Source organism: Sarcophilus harrisii, chromosome 3 (assembly GCF_902635505.1).
Source record: "Sarcophilus harrisii chromosome 3, mSarHar1.11, whole genome shotgun sequence".
In the NCBI taxonomy this organism is placed as follows: Eukaryota; Metazoa; Chordata; class Mammalia; order Dasyuromorphia; family Dasyuridae; genus Sarcophilus; species Sarcophilus harrisii.
Window position 1 is genome coordinate 589535746 of NC_045428.1, and position 18785 is coordinate 589554530.

Consider the following 18785-nt stretch of genomic DNA (forward strand, 5'->3'; position numbering starts at 1 on the left):
TTCTGAGGGGGAAGACTAGGAACCCCCAGACCCACCTGGAATGAGGGGGGCTCTCCTGAGGGGGGGGTGAGAGAGGAGAGACCCCCCCATAAAGGGAGCTGGTAGGCAGGATGGGGAAGGAAGGAAAGGGTGTTCATCCCCAGCCCCGCCGCTGCCACACCCAGGACACCCCTGCCCTGCCCTGCTGGGTATAAAAACATAAGGGCACGCCCCCTATTCAGAACCAGCTTTTTCCTCTGGAAAATCTCAACAAAAAAGCCAACATGACTTTATGCCGCTCCCAAAGCTATAACCCGGTTGACCAGCCCCAGGACGGGCTCACCAACTCGCATCTCCCCTCTGGGTCCTCCCCAGTCCCCGGGGGTGAGGAAACAGGCTGGACCCAAACCTCCCTCTCTCCCTCCCGCTGAGGGGACTCCATTCTGGACCTCACTAACCCTCCCATCCTCTCGCCCACCCAGACTCTCCCGTTCAACAGAGATCCCGGGGTCGCTCTGGAATCCGTCTACATCAAGGGAATGACCATATGAAGAGGTGAGGGCTGAAAAGGGATGGATGGAGAGAATGGGAGAAGGGCTGGGGTCTCTGGGAAAGGGAGGGGTGGGGAAAATTGGGCTCAACATGCTACCGTGACCAGTACTCGCCTCGAATCCATTACAATCGAAATGAGGTTAACTATGGGAAGGGAAACCTGCATCTATTAATTTACTGCCACACTATATTAAAATCCTCATCTTAACTTCTCCCATCTTCGGTCTCTAAGGTCCCCGCGGCCTCTAATCGTGGTCCTTTGGGGGGGAGGGTTAGACACCCCCCGCCCCACCCAGCCGCTGCGAATCTTCCCTGGAGGAGGGGGGGGGAAGCACACAACCCGGCCGTGGCTCTGAGCCTTTTGTCCGTGGCTTCTCCCTCAGGTTTTGGGAAAGGGGAACTCGCCCGGCTGGGCGCCTTCCCTTAACCCGCGCTTGGCCCTGGGACAGGTGGTTTCAACACAAGCAGGGTGGCCATTGGGGCAGGGGGGAGAAAGCGGGCACCCTTAAGAGGGCCCCCGAGATGGTCATCATGGTCATGGGAGGGACAAGGTATAGGCGGGGGGGGGGCCTTCCGAGCCCCCCGGGGCTCTCGAAGAGGGGCAAGAAAGGGGGGGCCCCTCCACCTGGGGCCCCAATCACCATCCAAGAAACTTATTAAACCTAATGCTTTTCAAAAAAAAATTTAACCCTAATCTCCAGAAAGATTTTCTAATAAGGAAAGCAACAGGTGGTGAGATCCCTGGCCCGTGGGACTCCAAAATATATGGGTTTATAGGCTCTAACAAAAAACTCCGGCTGGGAGGTCCCTTCCGAGGCCGAGAGACCGACCTTGCTCATTGCCCTTCTTTTCTGGGGAGTGCTCCCAGTGCTCTCTCCTGGGCTCCTTCCCAGGTCTCCCCACTGACAAAGTCCTCCCCACCGGGACTGAATGATGCATCAAATAATGAATTCTGAGGGAAATTATGGAGGCCCACTTCTCCGGCCCCTCACTTTGGCAGCTTTGGAAGGAAGAGATCTGGGGCCAAATACTCTCTGGGGTTGGCCTCTAGGCGCCCATTCCCGGTGCTGGGACTCAGTTTCTCCCGCTGCCGTATAAGGGGCTCCCAAGCCCTGGCCTTCCCTGAGGCTCCGCGCCCCCTCGTTGCCCCGGTTCTATTTTCATTAGGGCGGGAAATTGGAAGAGTGGGACATTCCTAAATTTGGGGTCAGCCTATGTAGGGCAGGGCAGCCAGGTGGCGCTATCGAGCCGGTCCTAGAATCCGGAGGACTTGGATGCGAATGCACCTTGGCTCAAGTCTGGCAAATCACTGACCCCTATTCTCCCAGCTGCAGAAGGAAATGGCAAAGCTCTTATCTCTGCTGAGAAATGCCAGCTGGGATCCCCGAGAATCAGGGTTGGAGTCCATCCACCACAGGCCAAGAGCAGGCATGCAAGCCTCCAGGGTCAGCCGATGAGCATTTATTAAGTGCCTACTGTGTACCAGGAACTGTGCCAAGTCTGGGGACACAAATACAGACAAAAGAGGGTCCCTGACATCAGGGAGTTCACAGATAAACAGGGTGCAGATCGCTGGACAAACAAAGGACAGACGCCGGCAGGGAAAGCTTTCGCACTGAGGGATCAGCAAAGCCTTTGTGTTTTTTAATAAATCATATGACATAAAACCCCTGTACGCCATAATTGTCCAGATCTGGGGATTTACCTTTACCAAGGCAACCTAGAGTTTGGGGCTCCTCTCGGGACGCACTTTGACCTGAAGCGTCAGCTGGTAGTTGTTAGAGGCGGGATCTGAACCCTGGATCCAACCAGACGTTCTGTGAGGTCCTAGGGAGGGGGAAGGTTCGGGGTCGGGAGGGGGGGAAGACCCCCCAGGTTTTGGTCTTGAGTCATCCTAATGTCCTCCTCCCCTCCAGGTGGTGGTGAACGGCAGCCCCTTCTATGAGTATGGACACCGGCTGCCTATACAGATGGTCACTCATTTGCAAGTGGATGGAGACCTGCAGCTTTACTCCATCAACTTCCTTGGAGGAGGCCCTGACCCAGGCCAGGTAGAGGCTGTGGAGGGGGATGGACTAACTGGGGCAGGACTGGCCGGGAGAGCAGGGCTGGGGACCCCATTCCACTCCAGTCTGCTGGGGTGCTGCAGAAAGTTGGGGGGCCGTGTGGGCCAAAGTGGGGGGGTCAGTGTGGGAGGAGGAGGCTCCGAGACGCATACCGGGATGAGTTCCTGCCTGAAACCGAAGACGTGGGAGCCAGCAGGAATCCTCGACCTCGACTCCCCCCTTCCCTAGTTTTAGAGGCAAGCGGGAAATCGCTGGCCTAAGGTCATACGGCTAAAGAGCAAGCAAAAGAAATAGAATTCCTCAGCTCATATATAATTCATAGAAGATCATCCTTAATTCATAAACATAATTCAAGCCCAGGCAGGCTCTCTCCAGATGCAGCTCATGAAACAACGACGCGGTTGCCCCATTGTGGTCCCGCCTTTGGGCAAGGAGATGAACGGCTTCTGCTGAGGCTGCTCCATGAAAGGGCTGCCTTCGGAGCCAGGGCCTAGTTCCAATCTCAGACCACCACCACCACCCCCGGGGGGCTCCTGGCAGGGCGGGGGGCCTGCCTCGGTTTGTCTCCTCTGTGAATGGGAAAGTTGGCTGAAACGCTGTAGAAACCTCTTTCTGCTCTGAACACTGAGGCCTTCTGTCACTTCAGAGTCTTTCTGGTTTTGAGCCTGTTTCTGCAGACGTGGGACAGGAAGAAATTTGGGGAGGTTGGGGGTCTATCCTTCCTAATAAAGATGGTGAGGGAGTGGGGCTTCCCGTCTCCCATCCATGTTGGGCACCCCAAAACTTCCACTGGGAACTTTCAAGTGCTTGGTTTCCCCTTGTAGAACTCCAGTTGTGCGAAGGGCAAAGAAGGGGGCAACCCTCCATCCCCTTTTTACCCAGAGCTTTGGGGACCCCCAGCAAGATACCTCATGCCTTTCTATTCTCTCCCCGCAGATTCCTATGACAACCCCAGCGTACCCAGTAAGTATCCACTGGGGAGAGGGCCAGGGCACAGAATCAGGAAGTGGCTCAGGGAATGGCGGGAAGCGGAGGGTCCCTTTCCTTACCTTCCTCCCTCCCTCATCCTCCAGGGCCCAGGAACCCCTCAGGAGAAGCCACCCCAAGAATTGCTGGTGAGTAGGCTTTGGCTGGAGGAAGGCCCCGGTCAGCAGATGCTTCCCCCGGCTCCTGAGGTAGTAGAGTCAATCAGCAGAGCGTCGGAGCTCTGCCAGAGACCCAGGTTCAAATCCCACCTCTAACCTGACCGCCTGAGTGACCAGGAAGAAATCATTTACCTTCTTTGAGACCCAACTGCCCTTCAACTGCTTAATCCTATAATCCGAAGCGTTCCCTAATCTGCTCCTTTCCCCCCTTTGCAGACGATGGAAGGACCACCAATCTTCAATCCGGTATGGCCTTCGAGTGGTAGGAGATTGGGCTCGTGGGGAGAGACAGAACGGGAGTCCAGAGCCTCGGGTGGGAGGGTCAGATTTACTTCAGTGGGAATCCGGGTGATCCCCCACAGCGGAGCCAGAGGACTTGGGTTCAGATCTTAGGCCCCGTGACCTGGACTGGTTTGTCTTGTCTACCTGCGATGGGGGACTGGCAGGGCCCACAGTCAGGCAGCATAGCAAAGGGGGGGTAAATGCCCTCCAGGACACTGGTCGGCTCTCGATCCCGTCTATGACCCTTTGATCAACAGCCTGTGCCATTCTGGGGGCGAATACAGAACGGTCTTACAGCCCGAAAAACCATTGTGATAAAGGGACTGGTGAATCAGCGGGGCAGCAGGTGAGGGGTCCGGCTGTGTAGCCCACCAGCTCCCACCCTTTCTGGGGGCCCATTTATCCAGATTTCCAAACTCTTGGGAACCCAGCTGTCCATCCTCCTCCATGAAATCCCTCCTGGGGACCCACAAGCCCCTCAGCCTCTCCCTCTCCCAGGGTGGAAGTCATCGGATCCCCTCCCGCTTGCCCCTCTCAAGCCCTACTCCAAGTCCCCACTCAGGTCCCCCAGGGACCCAAATGTGGCTCTCAGCCCCGGAATTCTTCCTGGGGAGTCATAGGTACTCTCAGCCCCATCAAGGAACCAGGTAGCCATCCCTTGCTATTTCCCCTCCCCCAGGAGTTCAACTTTCTCCCCACAGCAGTCACCCATTCCTCGTCCCCAGAGATCCCTATACTTTGGGTGGGTCCAAGGCCTTCAGGGGGCCACCCTCAGCAACTGCCCTCTACTTTCTGTCCCCCAGTATCATCATCAACTTCAAGGAGGCGGATTCGGAGAACGTGGCTCTGCACATTAACCCTCGGCTCTCCGACGGGGTCGTGGTCCGCAACACCTTCATGGATGGGAAGTGGGGGAAAGAGGAGAAGACCATAACCTTCAACCCGTTCACCTGGGGCCAGTACTTTGATGTGAGTCTGGGGGCTTGGGGACCTGACCCTGCCTCCCCCTCTTACCAGCCCTTTCTTCTCACTCTGCCTTTTTCCCTCCCCCTCCAGCTGTCTGTCCGCTGTGGCCACGACCGCTTCAAAGTCTTTGCCAACGGCCAGCACCTCTTCGACTATGCCCACCGATTCTCCAACTTCCACAAGGTGAACATGGTGGAGATCAAGGGAGACCTGTCCTTGTCCTATGTGCAGATCTAAGCCCCGGCCCGGCCCCAAGAGGCTTGCCCTCCATGTGTGCTGGATCTTGTGTCTGGTGGAGCATTGGTCACTTTTCTTCTCATTCACTTGTTTGTGTATTCATTTGTTCTCTCGTTCACTGGTTCCTTGACGGCCATTCGATTTCACAAACATATATTAAGTGCCTGCTGTGTACCAGTTACTTTCCTAGACCTGACACAAATGAAACAGTCCCTTCCCTCATGAAGCTTCCACTTTACATGGAGGAAACAGTGAGTATGTAGATAGGTAAATTCAAAGTAATTTAGGGAGAGAATAATCAGAACGAAGGGGTCAGGAAAGAGCACAGTGACCAATACACTTCATAAATGTCAGTTGACTGAAATGCCTACTATATGCATATTATTTCATTTGATCTTCATGATAACCTAGGAGATAGGGGCTAATATTCCCATTTTACAGTTGAAGAAACTGAGGCAAACAGAAATTAAATGGCTTTCCCACAGTCACACCACCAGTAAGTGAATAAGTGCCTGAGGATGGATTTGAACTCCTCTTTATGATTCCGGAAAAAATGTTCCTCCAGGTTCCACCTTCTGCCTCTCGCAGGAGGCCCAGGAATTGCCCTTTCCTCCTATATACCACATTCATATTTCCACTGTGATTTCCTTAACTCGTGGGAAATCCTCTCACCAATTCAGATCTCTATCTGCCCGTTGTGTGAATGGACACAATGTCTTCCCCCCTAAGGGATATCTAAAAGGAGGCTGTACTCTGAAATGTCGGTTGATACACTGTGTGCCATGAGTACCTGGCAGTAGAGACACTGGGAATATTCCTAACACCTTTTAGCACAAGCAGTCCAAATTAACTCATGTTCCACCTTCCTTAAGCTCACCGAAAGGCAGTATGTCACTGTGTTAATTATCCAGCAAGGGATACAACGCCTGAATTGGCCGCCAGGTGGTGATTTTCTTGAGTCACCAGACCCATAGCATAGACCCAAAAGGCCTCAGTTTCCTGGCCATAAGAAAGTGTTATACCTGCAAAACCCCACACTATTTCCCTACTCCAGTCTTCAAGTCTCTCTGTAAGTTGCTGGTTGGGTTCAGAATCGAATTGAAAGAGATAAAATATAAAAACTTAATTCTATTAATAAATAATTCTAACTATTAGCTCAATTCTATAGCACTATCAGGTTTGCAAAGCAATTTTTCAAATAATTTGTTTTATTTTCCCAATGAAATAAGTGCTATTGGGACCTTCATTTTACAGAAGAGGAAATGAAACAAAAAACGATTAAGTAATTGACTCAAGGTTCACACACTTAGAAAATGGTTGAACCCAGTTGGAGCTTTGGTCTCTTTGACCCCCTAACTGGCCAGCTCCAGTCCCACACCACACAACGGCCTTTTCCCTCCACAGTCATGTTTCCCCTCCTCCCAGTTCTCAACATTCACACTCACATGTACACAAGGCTCCAATATCCAACCCAGCAAAGTGTGCTTATTGAGTATAGCAAAAACGGGAGGAAAATGTTACACATTTTGAAAGGAATCTGTCCAAGCAGAAGATCATAGATCTAGAGCTGTTAAGGGACATCAGAGGCCATCTAGCCCAGCCCCCTCATTTTAAGCCTGATACCTCTCCAAATCTCCCTCTTCCCTTCTCCATTCTTCCCAGGGATGGTCAGGGAATTCCCAACCTATGAGCATTCACCGCCTGTGAAAAGGGAATGGGGGGGAGGGGGGAGAATGTGTGTGCAGGATCCTACCTCCAGATCACACACATAAAAGAAATGATTTTTCTCTCCGGGGCACCAACTGGCAAGAGTAAAACAATCACAAATCCCAGGACTTGGGACGGACCCCTTCTGTAGCCCGTCTTTGCCGATGGGCTCCCAGAGTCTGTGGCAACAGCAAAAAATGCCCTATGGCTCCCCAAACTGGCCGGTTCAATCTCAAAGCCAGCTGCGGATACCGTGTACAGAGGGTCCAGGTCCAGCGGCGACCAACAACCAATGCAGTTCTCCATCCTTCTCCAGAGCAGTCGGGAAGTATCAAAATCCAAAGCTCAGAGGGAAATAATCATAACAGCAACAATAATAATGATAAGCCAGTATTTACACAAGATCTTAAAGTTTACCGCATGGAAGCAAACAGTGATTATATGATTTGTCCAGGATTCACACATTCAGCAAATGTCTGTCACTAGACTGGAACCGGGTTTTCCTGACTACCTAACTGCCCATGGGGCTTTCCACTCCATATTCATACTTCTCCTTTGGCAAATTCCCAACACTACACATCCATTCACAAGACTCAACTATCCAGTGTACCAAAGTGTTCACTAAACACAGCAAAAATGGGAGGAAAAACCTTACACATTTTAAAATGGATCCATCCCAGCAGAGAATCTAGAGTTGTTAAGAGACATCGGCCCTTTATACTGTATAAATATTGTCTCATTTGATCCTCAGCAACCTCAGGAAGATCATTATCCCCATTTTTACTTTTTTAAATTTTATTTTTATTTTTTTCCCTGTAATAATAGCTTTTTAGTTTTCTTTTTTTTCCAGTTATTTTTTTTATAGCTTTTTATTGACAAAACATATGCATGGGTAATTTTTCAGCATAGCTTTTTATTTTTCAAAGGACATGTAGAGATAGTTTTTAACCTTCACCCTTGCAAAACTTTATGTTCCAAATTTTTCTCCCTTCCCACTTTTCCCCTCTCCTGGACAGACCAATAAAGGTATATCCCCATTTTTACAGAACAGAGATAAAATGATTTGTTCAGGGTCACACAGCTGGTAAGCAACAGAGACAATCATCAAAAGCCAGCCAATCTCTACCTGCCGAATACAAATTTCATGCTTCCTTATTCTGACTTAAGTTTCCTGCCCCAGAACATACATGTTCAAGGCAGCTGAGTCTCACAGACTCTTGTCTCAGGGTAAACAAAGACAAAAATGAGACAATCCTGACCTCAAGGGGTTTGCACTATATTGGAAGGGGAAAGCGTTCGTAGGGTGTTAAATACAAAATATAGTCAAGGTAATCTGGAGAGGATGGGGGACGGGAACAGGCTTCTTGCAGGGGCGGCTCTTGAAGAAGAAGTGAGAAGAAAAATCAAGCATTTTTAAGGCTGCCAGAGCATGTGTTAAACCTGGAAAGGTAGGCTGGAACCAGATTGTGGAAAGCTGTAAAAAACAAATTAATCTAAATTCTATCCTAGACTCAAAAGAGTATTTTAGTCTGAAGAAGAGAAGGCTTGGGGGACATAATGGAGCTATCTGGGATTGATGTTGGGAGATCACCTGGTCAATGGGTCAAGCTCAAACAGAGATAAATCCCTGCCCTGCTGTATGTTGACTTAAAAAACCACAAATGAACATTATCTGTGTGATATCATAGTTCTATTTATTTTGTTAAACATTTCCCAATTGTATTTTAATCTGCTTTCAGGGTGGGACACTTGGGAGTTTTGCAAGCCATTTTCTGTCCACAGTGGAGAGTTACATCTCCGTTAATAACTCCCTAAGTTTTACAGTTGAAGTTAAATTCAGACACATCATAAGTGGCTGAATCTAATTTCAATCTGGGTACAAATTCAGAGTGCCCTTCCTCCCTCCCCCTCCTTATTCCTTTCCCACTTCTTCTCTGTCTCAGTTCTTTTCTCTTTCCTTTTTTAAAATTTATTTTTTGAGAATTAAAGGAAACCCATTCTCTCTTTCTCCTCCTCCCCCATACCCGTTATAAAGGAAGAATTTTTTTTAAAAAAAGCATTGTAACAAATGTAATCAAGGAAAAGAAGTTTCCTCATTGATTGTATCTCAGTCTTCATCTAGAGTTCATCACCTTTCTGTCAGAGGTAGATAGCACGAGTCTTTGGGAATCATGGTTGATTGTGGAATTGATTGAATTTCATAAATCTTTCAAAAAATCTAATTTTTTTTGCAATATTGTTATCATTGCATCGACTGTTCTGCTTCTGCTCACTTCACTCTGCATCAGTTTATACAGATCTTCCCAGGCTTCTCTGAAACCATCCCCTTCATCAGTTCTTCCACAATAAGGTTCTCAAAGTATGGTCTAGAGAATCCTGGGGATCTCTTAAACCCTTTTAGAGGGTCTACAAATTCAAAAATAGTTTTTATTTCCAATATGGTAAATGTCTATAAATATAACCCAGATAAACAAAACCGCTTTGGAGAGATTCTCAATAATTTTTAATAGGATAAAAGTACTGAAAACAAAAGGTTGAGAACCACTGGTAACACAATGAACACGAGGATGGTGTTCCGTCACATAAGTGGATTACTGGTTCCTCTCAGAAGCTGGCTTCTTCTCAGAGTCTTTCTCTCTCTTTAGGGCTTCTGTAATGACTAGGATCTTACTTCTCTCTGGCTCTCCCCAACTCTGATCCTCCCTCAGGCTCAGAACACTGAGTACTCAATCAGTCTCCACCAAGGAGTCTCCTGCGACTCTTTGAACTAAGGGTCACATTGCTCGACTCTGATAGACTTGGCTCTTTTCAACAAGGAGGCAATTTGGGCCAATTCAATAGGTTTGTGATGGAGAGAGCCATGTGAGAGGACTGTGGGAACTGAGTGTGGATCACAACATAATATTTTCACTTTTTTTTTTATTGTTGTGGTTTGCTTGTTTTTTTCTCTATTTTCCCTCCTTTTTGATCTGTTTTTTTTTTTTTTTTTGGTGTGTGTGTGTGTGTGTGTGTGTGTGTGTGTGTGTACCAGGATAACTGGAAATACGTTTAGAAGAACTGTACTTGTTGTCTAAGGGAGGGGGAAAGTGGGGAGGAAGGGAGAAAACTATGGAACACAAGGTTTTGCAAAGGTGGATACCGAAAACTGCATGTATTTTGAAAAATAAAAAAACTATTATTATTAAAAAAATAAAAAAAGAAAGATATATCAAATCATAGAAGTTTCCTTGAAAAGTATAGCAGCAGAGATAACCTTGTTGAATGACCCTTTGATCATCATTATCTTCTTTGAGACAATTAAGTTTAATTACCATATCCAGGGTCACATAGTCTGGATTTGAACTCAGGTCCTCCTGATTCCAGGGCCAGTACTCACCTAACTAGCCCAATTGATCATCATTATCAAGTGAGGTATAAAACAGGGAGACCTACAAACACCAAAGGAGTTAGTTCATCACCCTCTTGTATGATATCCAGCACAGAAATTAAGAATCAAAGAGAGATTCCCTATCAATAGGGAAGTCTTCCAGACTCTTATATGCAAATGATTTGGGGCCAATTGCATGTAGCCCCAGAACACTGCACAACCTCTCAAATGAGATTCATAATCACTCAAAAGAGTTCAACTTAACTATCCATACAGGACAAATGAAGTGGATGAAAAACGCCTATTGTCCAGATGATGATAGTTCATAGGATTGTAGAATTAGAGCAAGAAAAGATTTCAGAGATGTTCCAGCTGAATATCTTCATTTTAAAAGCTAAGGAAACTTGCGGTTTAGAGAGGTAAAGGCCACACATAAAGAGCATCTAGATGAACAACTACAGAATTTGGATACTGCAAATGAACAACGAATTGGGCATCAAATTGAACAGGAAGAGGGCAGCTTTAATTGTAACTGAGCAGGGAAAATTGCTCAGATTCTCTCCCTCCACCCCAATAAATCAAATTTATTGATCATATATTGATTCTTAAAGTTAGAAAATGGAAAACTTTCCTATAGATTAGTGAACATCATGAGGACCCAATCTTTCTCAGAGTCTTGATCATTTTTCACAATGTTGTTTCATTTACTCTTTTCTGTTTTTTGGTCTTTATATTTATTGCTTTCCTTTCTGAATATTTCAGTCCCTCTTCCCTACCTAGGAAACCACTATGACTAACAAAGATCTTTAAAAAAAAAAGGAGAAAAAAAGTTGTTCAATAAAATCATTCATCAAGTGTGCCTTGAATAATATCAACCAATCAATCAGTAAACATTTATTAAGAGATAAGGATAAAAATGGAGGATCATCTCAGAGGAAGGACACTAGCATTAAAGGGAAGCAGGAGATAATTTTTGTAGGAGCTGGGACTTTAGACGTGACTTGAAGGAAATAAGAAAAGTTAACAGTCAGTGATGAGAAAGGAGGGTGCTCCAAAATGGAGATAGTCAGTGAAAATTCTCCAGAGTTGGGAGATGTAATGTTATCTGGGAAGAAGAGCAAGGAAGCCAGTGTCACTGGTTTGCCAAGTGTGAAGAGGGGAATAAGGTATAAGAAGACTGGAAAAGTAGGAGGGAATCAAATTATGAAAGGTTTTTAAATCCAAACAGAAAATCCAGAGAAATCTTAGAGTTTACCTGTCAAGAAACCCACAGGAACTATATATGAACATAATTTTAAAAATACTCTTTATACAAAGATTTAAATAATTTGAGAAAATTTTAATTGCACATAGATATGAGTAGCCCTTATAATAAAATGAAAATTATATCTAAATTTATTTATTTATTCAGTGCCGTACCAATCAAACTGCTAAATAATTTTTATAGAGCTAAAAAAAATCAAACAAAATTCATCTGGAGGAAAAAAACTCAAGAATATCACGGGAATCAATGAAAAGAATGGGAAGGAAGGGGAACTAGTAGTATCAGATCTCAGATTATATTACCAAACTGTAATCATTAGAATAACTTGGTACTGTGTAAGAAATAGAAAGGTTCATCAGGGGAACAGTTCAGGTTCACAACATACAGCAGCAAGTAAGCACAGTAACCTAGAGTTTGATCAATCCAACAGTTGGGGCAAGCACTCTCTATGACAAAAACTGTTCAGAAAAAAACTAAAAAATAATTGCTAGCAGAAATTAGGCTTAGATCAACATCTCACACCATATAAAAAGACAAGTACATAATTTAGAAAAAAAATACAATTTAGGGAAGCATGCAAGAAAATATCTGTCAAACCTACGGATAGAGGAAGAACTTGTGGTTACATAAATTTTAAAAGTTTGTGCATGAAAAAAACGAATTCAGCTTAATAATTAGAAGGGAACCAGGAGACTGGGAAGAGCTGAACAAATGATAGAACACTCTTGTGCCATAAGAAATGATGAAAGAGATGATTTCAGAGAAACCTGGGAAGATCTCTATGAACTGGGACAAAGTGAAGTGAGCAGAATCAGAGCAATTCCTACAACAAAAATAATATAAAGACAAACTAAAGATTTAAGATTCAGTGACCAATCATGACACCAGAAGACCCATGATTAGCATGTTGCATGGGGGAATTTGTTTTGCTTTGCTTGACTATGTATATTTGTTACTAAGTTGTTTGTTTTTTTCCCCAATGGTTGAGAGAGGGAAAGGAGAGAAGATTGATTACTGTTAACTAAAAAAATAAGATTTAGAAAATGAGTTTTAAAAGGAAATGTATGATTGAAAACGATAGCCTAGTGACGTGGGAAACTGACATTTGGCCTAAGTGCCAATGCAGCCTGGGAGTTCCCAGAGAGGCTGAGGAGGTTCCAAGAAAAGCAGTTTATCAGATGGCAATGGACAGGATAGGTGAGGGGTGGATAGGGCTCCCTCTGCACCATTTCAGGGAGCATCCACATTGATGGGGTCACAGATCTATGGGTGTGTCTTAGAATGAGTTCTCAAATGGAAGAGGAATCGATAGGAAAATTGAATTTCTTTCACTGGCTCCCAAAGAAAGAAGTAGGAGCTGCAGGGGGAAGCTGGGAAGAGAAGAAGGTCCCTAGAATGTGCCTGGGGATCAGTGGTCTCCAGTTTCCCCTTCATTGGAGGTTTTTAATGGAAGGTTGGATATCAGAGGAGATGGCCCCTGAGGTCCTTTCCAGATTTGAGTTTCTCTTACTCTCCTCCCCACATCCCTCTCCCATTGAGTCTGAGGATCTTGAAGCACCAGATGGAACTGGGACTAATTCTGGAGACCTCTATGCAACCTCAAACTTCCCTCAATTAACACATCCCCACTTTCCATCCATATTCTGACTTTCAAACACTAAAATCCCTTTCCTCAGTATGGTCCCCACGTAGGGAGGCCTGAAAGTCAGAGCCCGGGATGGGTGGGGAGGGAGAGCGCCCTGGGAGCCAGAACAGGCACTTGTCTCTGTCTCTGCTCTCCCAGCCCAGCACCCTGGGGCTCTGCGTCAGCTGGGAGATGTGTGCAGATGGATGGATGTGTGGATGGATGAGAGGGTGTGTGAGCTGCCTCAGTGTCACTAAACTTTCCCCATCCATTAATCTCTGGAGAGTTTAAAGCACTTTCTGGCTCCTCCGCTGGGTCTGGGGATGTTTGGGAGCTTCCCCCATCTCCCGAGTGGGGCATAGCTGTGCTAGGAGAAGGCCACGGTACCCAACTGGAAATGGGATGCTGGGGGCTGGCTGAACCCCACCTCTCTTATTGTGGGCACCTGGCTGTGCTGGGGCTCTCCCGGGCAGGGTGGGGTTGAGGAGCTGTTATCTGCCTGCTCTTCCCCCCCTTCCCTGAGCCGTGAGTCATTGAGCCCCCTGGGGCGGGCGGGGATGGATGAGTCAGGGCCCTCCCCCCACACCCCCATAGTTTATAAGACTTGTCCCAGCTGGCATTCACCTCCCACCACCAGATTACACCTGCGCAGGCTAGACCATGGCCAACTACGTGAGTGTCTGCTCTGGGAAACCATGGATGGAAGGGGGGAAGATGTTGCTTCCAGCTCTGTCCCCCTCCACCTGAGCTCTTCTCTATCACCCTTCTCCTTGGCTCTTTGTCTTCCCCATGCCTCCTGTCGCAGTGTGTTCTTGCCAGGCCCCTCTCTGAGTTTGGGGCTCACCTCCTATTGCCTGTGTCCTGCAGACCGTCCCTCACAAGGCCCAGCTCCAAGAAGGGCTCCGGCCTGGCTCCGTGATCCGAGTTAGGGGAACCCTGCCACCCAACGCAAATCGGTGAGTCTGGGGTACCTGAGGCATGAAGGGCGGGGTCCTGGGGCCCCTGAGCATGTACCAGAGGTGCATAGGGCCTTGGCCATTCATCCCGTGGTAATTCCTAGGGGCAGTTTCGGGGTCCCCTGGGGGGGCAGGTTGGAGATATGGTTCCTGAATGGGGACCCCCACCAGGTATGTCTGGGGGACTTGGGGATATGTCTGGGGCTCCAGCTCCCCATGGCGCCCCAGAACTTCTACCCACTCTGACTCTGACTCTAGAAGGCTCGGGAGTTGTGGGTTGCAAGGTTTGGGCCCAGCGGCCCCCTGTCCCCCTCCCCCCCACCCCTGGGACCTCAGGCTGGACGCCATTCCTTCACCAGCTCCCAGACCCTCCCCTTGGGTTGGGGTTCCTGGCGATTTTGTCTGTGTGGGAATCTCGGCTCTGCCCCAGCCCCCCTCCCGCAGCCCCATCGAGCCTCCTAAGGCCTCAGCCCACACTGCGCATCCCTGGGAGCCCCAGCCCAGAGCTTACCCCATCCGGGTAATGAAGCCCTCCCCCCTTCCCGTCCCAGATTCCCCAGAAGCCCCCTCCCCCAAGGGCTCTCCTGCCCCCCTCCCAGATCCCCAGAAGCCCCCTCCCCCAAGGGCCCCCGCCCCCCCCACCCGTGGGCGCTGACGCGGGTCCCGCCGCTCTGCCGCAGCTTCCACTTGAACCTCCTGTGCTCCGAAGCCGCGGGGGCAGACGCCGCCCTCCACTGCAACCCCCGCCTGGACTCGGGGGAGATGGTGTTTAACTCCTTCCAGAATGGCACCTGGGGGCGCGAGGAGCGGAGCCCCAGCCTCCCCTTCCAGAAGGGCCAGCCCTTCGACCTGCTCCTCATAATCACGGACGACGGCTTCAAGGTAGCGGCCGGGGCCCAGGGCTCCGTCGGGGGGATGCCGGGGACTGGCAGGACGGGGCCCGGCGGGGGCAGCGCCGCTGGGACCCGCTGGCCGGCGCCGTCCGGGGGCAGGGCCGGGGAGAGGCGTCGCAAGGACGCGGCCTCCGAGGGAGGCTGGACGGAGGAGAAGCTTCTGGCCCGGAGGGCGGGGTGGGCGGACCCAAGGCCTTGGACGGCGGATCCGCAGTGGGGAGACGGGGGAGGCCGGAGGGGACCGTGAGAGGGTCGCCGGCGGGTCCCCTTCCCCCGGGACTAGCCCGGGTCTCGGGGGTGGGGGCCCGGGACCGAGGGCGCCGGGGAGGGGCCCGTCTGAGACCCCTCCGCCTCCTTCCCCAGGCCGTGGCCGGCGACAGCGTGTTCCACCACTTCCCGCACCGCATGCCTCTGGCCCTGGTCCGGCTCCTGGAGGTCGGCGGCGACGTGCAGCTACAGAGCGTGTCCGTCCTCTGAACGTCGGGGCCGTCGGGGGTCGTCGGGGCATCCAGGGGTTGGGGTTTTTACTTGAAACGCAAGGCTGGGGAGGGAGGGGAGGGCCTCGACACCTAATAAAGTCTTTGCCCCCTCCCACCCCGCTCATGGCTCTCCTGTCTTTCTTCCCGCCGAGGGATGGGGGGGATCATGCGCCCCCCTTTCCAGGCCTTCCCCTCCCTGCCTAGAGCATCCTGAGGTGCCCCCCTTCCTCCCCCACTCCCTACCCACCGCAGACACTCCCTCAGTGCTCCTGGGAAAAAGATGCTAATAAAAAACCGGGCAAGGGCGGGGGTGGGGCGGGGAAGCATGGCCTCTGAGGAGCTGCAGACTCCAGAATAATTGTGCCATTTCTGCAGCTCTCTAAGGTTTCAGAGCCCTTATACATCGTCTCACACAGTCCCACAACAACACATTGAGGGGGTCACATTTTACCACTGGGGAAACTGAGGCTCAGAGTCGACTTTCCAGGCTCATACAAACTAGCAGGTGTAGTGAGGGTTGGTGGGGGGTGCAAACCGAGGTCTTAGTTCCAGTTCTGAACAATGAATCCCTTTCTTCCCCATCCCTCGGCACCTCCCCTCCCTTCCATGGCCTGCTTTCTCCAGCAGGGCTCCTAGATAGACCGTTAGAGCTGAAAGGCCCCTCCAGGGACTTCTATTCCAATTTCTTAGTTTTACAGATGAGGAAACTGAGGCAAACAGAGAGAAGTCACACAGCTAGAGGTTTGCCATTTCCTGCTCCAATTCATTTCACAGATGAGTAAGCTAAGGTAAACAGCTCAGGTGACTTGCCCAGGTTCACACCATTAGTCCGAGGCCAGATTTAGAAGGCATCGGTGGAATTTGAACCCAAGACCTCTGACTCTAGCTGTTGCTCTGCCCACTCTGCCCATCGGCAGTTCCTTATCTCTGATTTATTTTGTCCTTCTGTGTAAATGCCTGCGTGTTTGCAGTCCTGGAGACGGAGCCCCGCTTCTTGCTTCTTCAAGCACTGTGCATCAGAACCCCAATACTTGGGGTTCAGGCTATATGGCAAAAGGGGAGAACCTAGGAGTGGGGGGAGACAGAGGGAGGCTCCAGATCACTTTGTGCTACCCGGGGAGGAAGCAGAAGGGACATTTCAGAAAGCAAACAATTCCATTGTCCTCCATCTCAAGTGAAACCCCCCTCTGGTCTCCTTGCCCCCTTTGGAGGCACTGAACCTGGATACTCCCAGAAGCCTGCTGGGGGATGGGGAGAGGGGCAGGGCCGAGCTTTGCAGGGCCTAAAAGCATTTCCACCAGTGCTTCCAGGGAAGGCAAAGAACAGGGCACAGGGGAGGGGAAGGCAAAGAACAGGGCACAGAGGAGGGATAATCACTTAGGAGAGCAACATCTCCCCATCCCCATCCCCGGGAACTGTGAGGTTACATTGCCAGATCCCCGTGGGGACAGGGGGGCAGGAAAACTGGGTTCCTGGGCCCAGGTTGCCTGGACTTGCTGCCCCCACACATTCCCAGGCTGAGGGCCTTGAGGCCATTGGAGTTTCCCAACAGTGTCTGTCCCTCCCCCGGAGGGAGCTGGTTCCCATCCCTCCTGCCAGGCTTTCTGATCAGATCATCCTCTAGAGCCGAGGAGCAGAATTCTAGGGGACAATCCCCCCACCCCCCACTCCCGTGGACCCTAGCACCAGGTGGAAGTGGTGTCTGGGTGGTCAGGACAGCCAGAGTCTGCTCAGATGCCCAGCTGGGCGAGGAGGAGGAGCAAGAGGAGGAGGAGTGTGTGGAGAATGAAGGTTTCCATAGTTGGGATTGAAGCAGACGGGCCAAGTTTCCCGTGGGAAACTGTGGGGAAGCACAGTCTCAGGAAGCACAGTCTCAGATCTCTCTGATGGCTCTGATGGAATGGAAGGGAGCGTGGCAGTGCTCTCCGTGGCCTGCGTGGAGCACGGCGCGACCAGGCCTTCTAGAGTGGGAATGGAACATGTGGGGGAGCCCCGGGAACAACCCCCCTTTCCCAGCTCCCCTTGGGCCTGTTGCCAGGGCTGATCCTCCAAGCTTGGGCACTCCTTAGCCAAAGACAGGGAAGGGATGCCCAGCCCCCATTCCGCCCTCTATCCACTCCTGGGCTTTTATGGGGAATCGAGGGCCATCACAGCCACCCTCACCCACTAAATTTATCTTCTTGTGAGTCTGTGGACCCTGGGGAGCCTGGGGACAGGAAGGAGACTAGGACACCCCCATCCCCCAGAGCTCAAGAGGCTGGAAGCTGAGTGTTGCCCCCCATCCCACTGGCATACCCTTGGCTGCCTCCTCCCCTCGGGGCTGTCTCACAGGCCCCCCTCCTGGGGAGAAGCCCCTTCTCCCTTTTCTCTTGGTGCCCCAGCCCATCCTGAACTGGAGATCCAGATAACCCTGGCCACACTCAGCTGCCCCTAATCAATATCCTCCATGTTGTCCCTCTACTGTGTCCTCTGGGACTCTGTTCTGTGGGGATTTGTTATCATTAAATACATTTTATTGCACTCTTTTATTTTTAGATCATCTATATTTCTCCCATATTCCTCTCCTAGCTTCTTTTTCATTTCTTTTAATGTTTTGGGTTTTTTTTTTTAAAAGAAAAGGAAAAAAAACAAAAGTCCCATAAAATCAACATATAAAACCCTATTCCCTATTCCACAACTTCTGGTCCCCCACTTCTATCCTCATCTGTAAGTTATTCTAGAGTTCTTTCTATTGTCTAGATTTCCTTCCACGTCCTGTAGCTCACCGTGATCCTCCTTTCTCCTTAATCTACCACACCTCTTGGCTTCCACTCCCAAGCCTACTGCTGCTGCTCTCACAGGCTCCTGAACCCAGGGCCAAGAGAAATGGGCCCACTCTGGGCTTATCACCATCTCCCTCTCTTAGTTACCTCCCTCTCTTCCGTTAAAGTCCCCTTCATCCTGTTCACGTCCCTCCTGCTATCAGCCGTGGACTCCCCCAGTCCAGCTTCTCCCTGAGCAGTTGTTACATGTGGCTCCCAGAGAGCCGGGGCTCCCAGTGCTTGGAGAGCTGGCCAGGAAACTGGAATTTAGGGCCCAGCCCAGACATGTACTCCTTGCATTTCCCTGAACAAAGCATTTAATCCCTCGATTGTCCCATTTCCTACAGCCTGTTCCCTGTCCCTGAGATGCTGTGTCTCTCCGTCTGTGTCTATGTCTGTGTCTGTGTCTGTGTCTGTGTCTGTGTCTGTGTCTGTGTCTGTTTCTCTTTGTACCTCTGTTAACTTCT

General features: G+C 49.9%; 2 protein-coding genes across 2 annotated transcripts; both read left to right on the plus strand.

Annotated features, from left to right (window-relative positions):
• Nucleotides 1-263: 263 nt before the first annotated feature.
• On the plus strand, nt 264-5309 carry LGALS4 (galectin 4). The gene is made up of 10 exons (XM_031961616.1): nt 264-363; nt 462-534; nt 981-1065; nt 2448-2582; nt 3534-3560; nt 3671-3712; nt 3959-3988; nt 4282-4370; nt 4828-4993; nt 5081-5309. Exons 1-10 carry the CDS (start codon nt 264-266, stop codon nt 5225-5227), a joined length of 894 nt encoding a protein of 297 aa, XP_031817476.1. The 3' UTR covers nt 5228-5309.
• An 8469-nt stretch (nt 5310-13778) lies between these two features.
• Nucleotides 13779-15637, plus strand: LGALS7 (galectin 7). The gene is made up of 4 exons (XM_031963139.1): nt 13779-13861; nt 14057-14145; nt 14826-15027; nt 15402-15637. Exons 1-4 carry the CDS (start codon nt 13850-13852, stop codon nt 15513-15515), a joined length of 417 nt encoding a protein of 138 aa, XP_031818999.1. The 5' UTR covers nt 13779-13849; the 3' UTR covers nt 15516-15637.
• The last annotated feature ends 3148 nt before the right edge of the window (nt 15638-18785 follow it).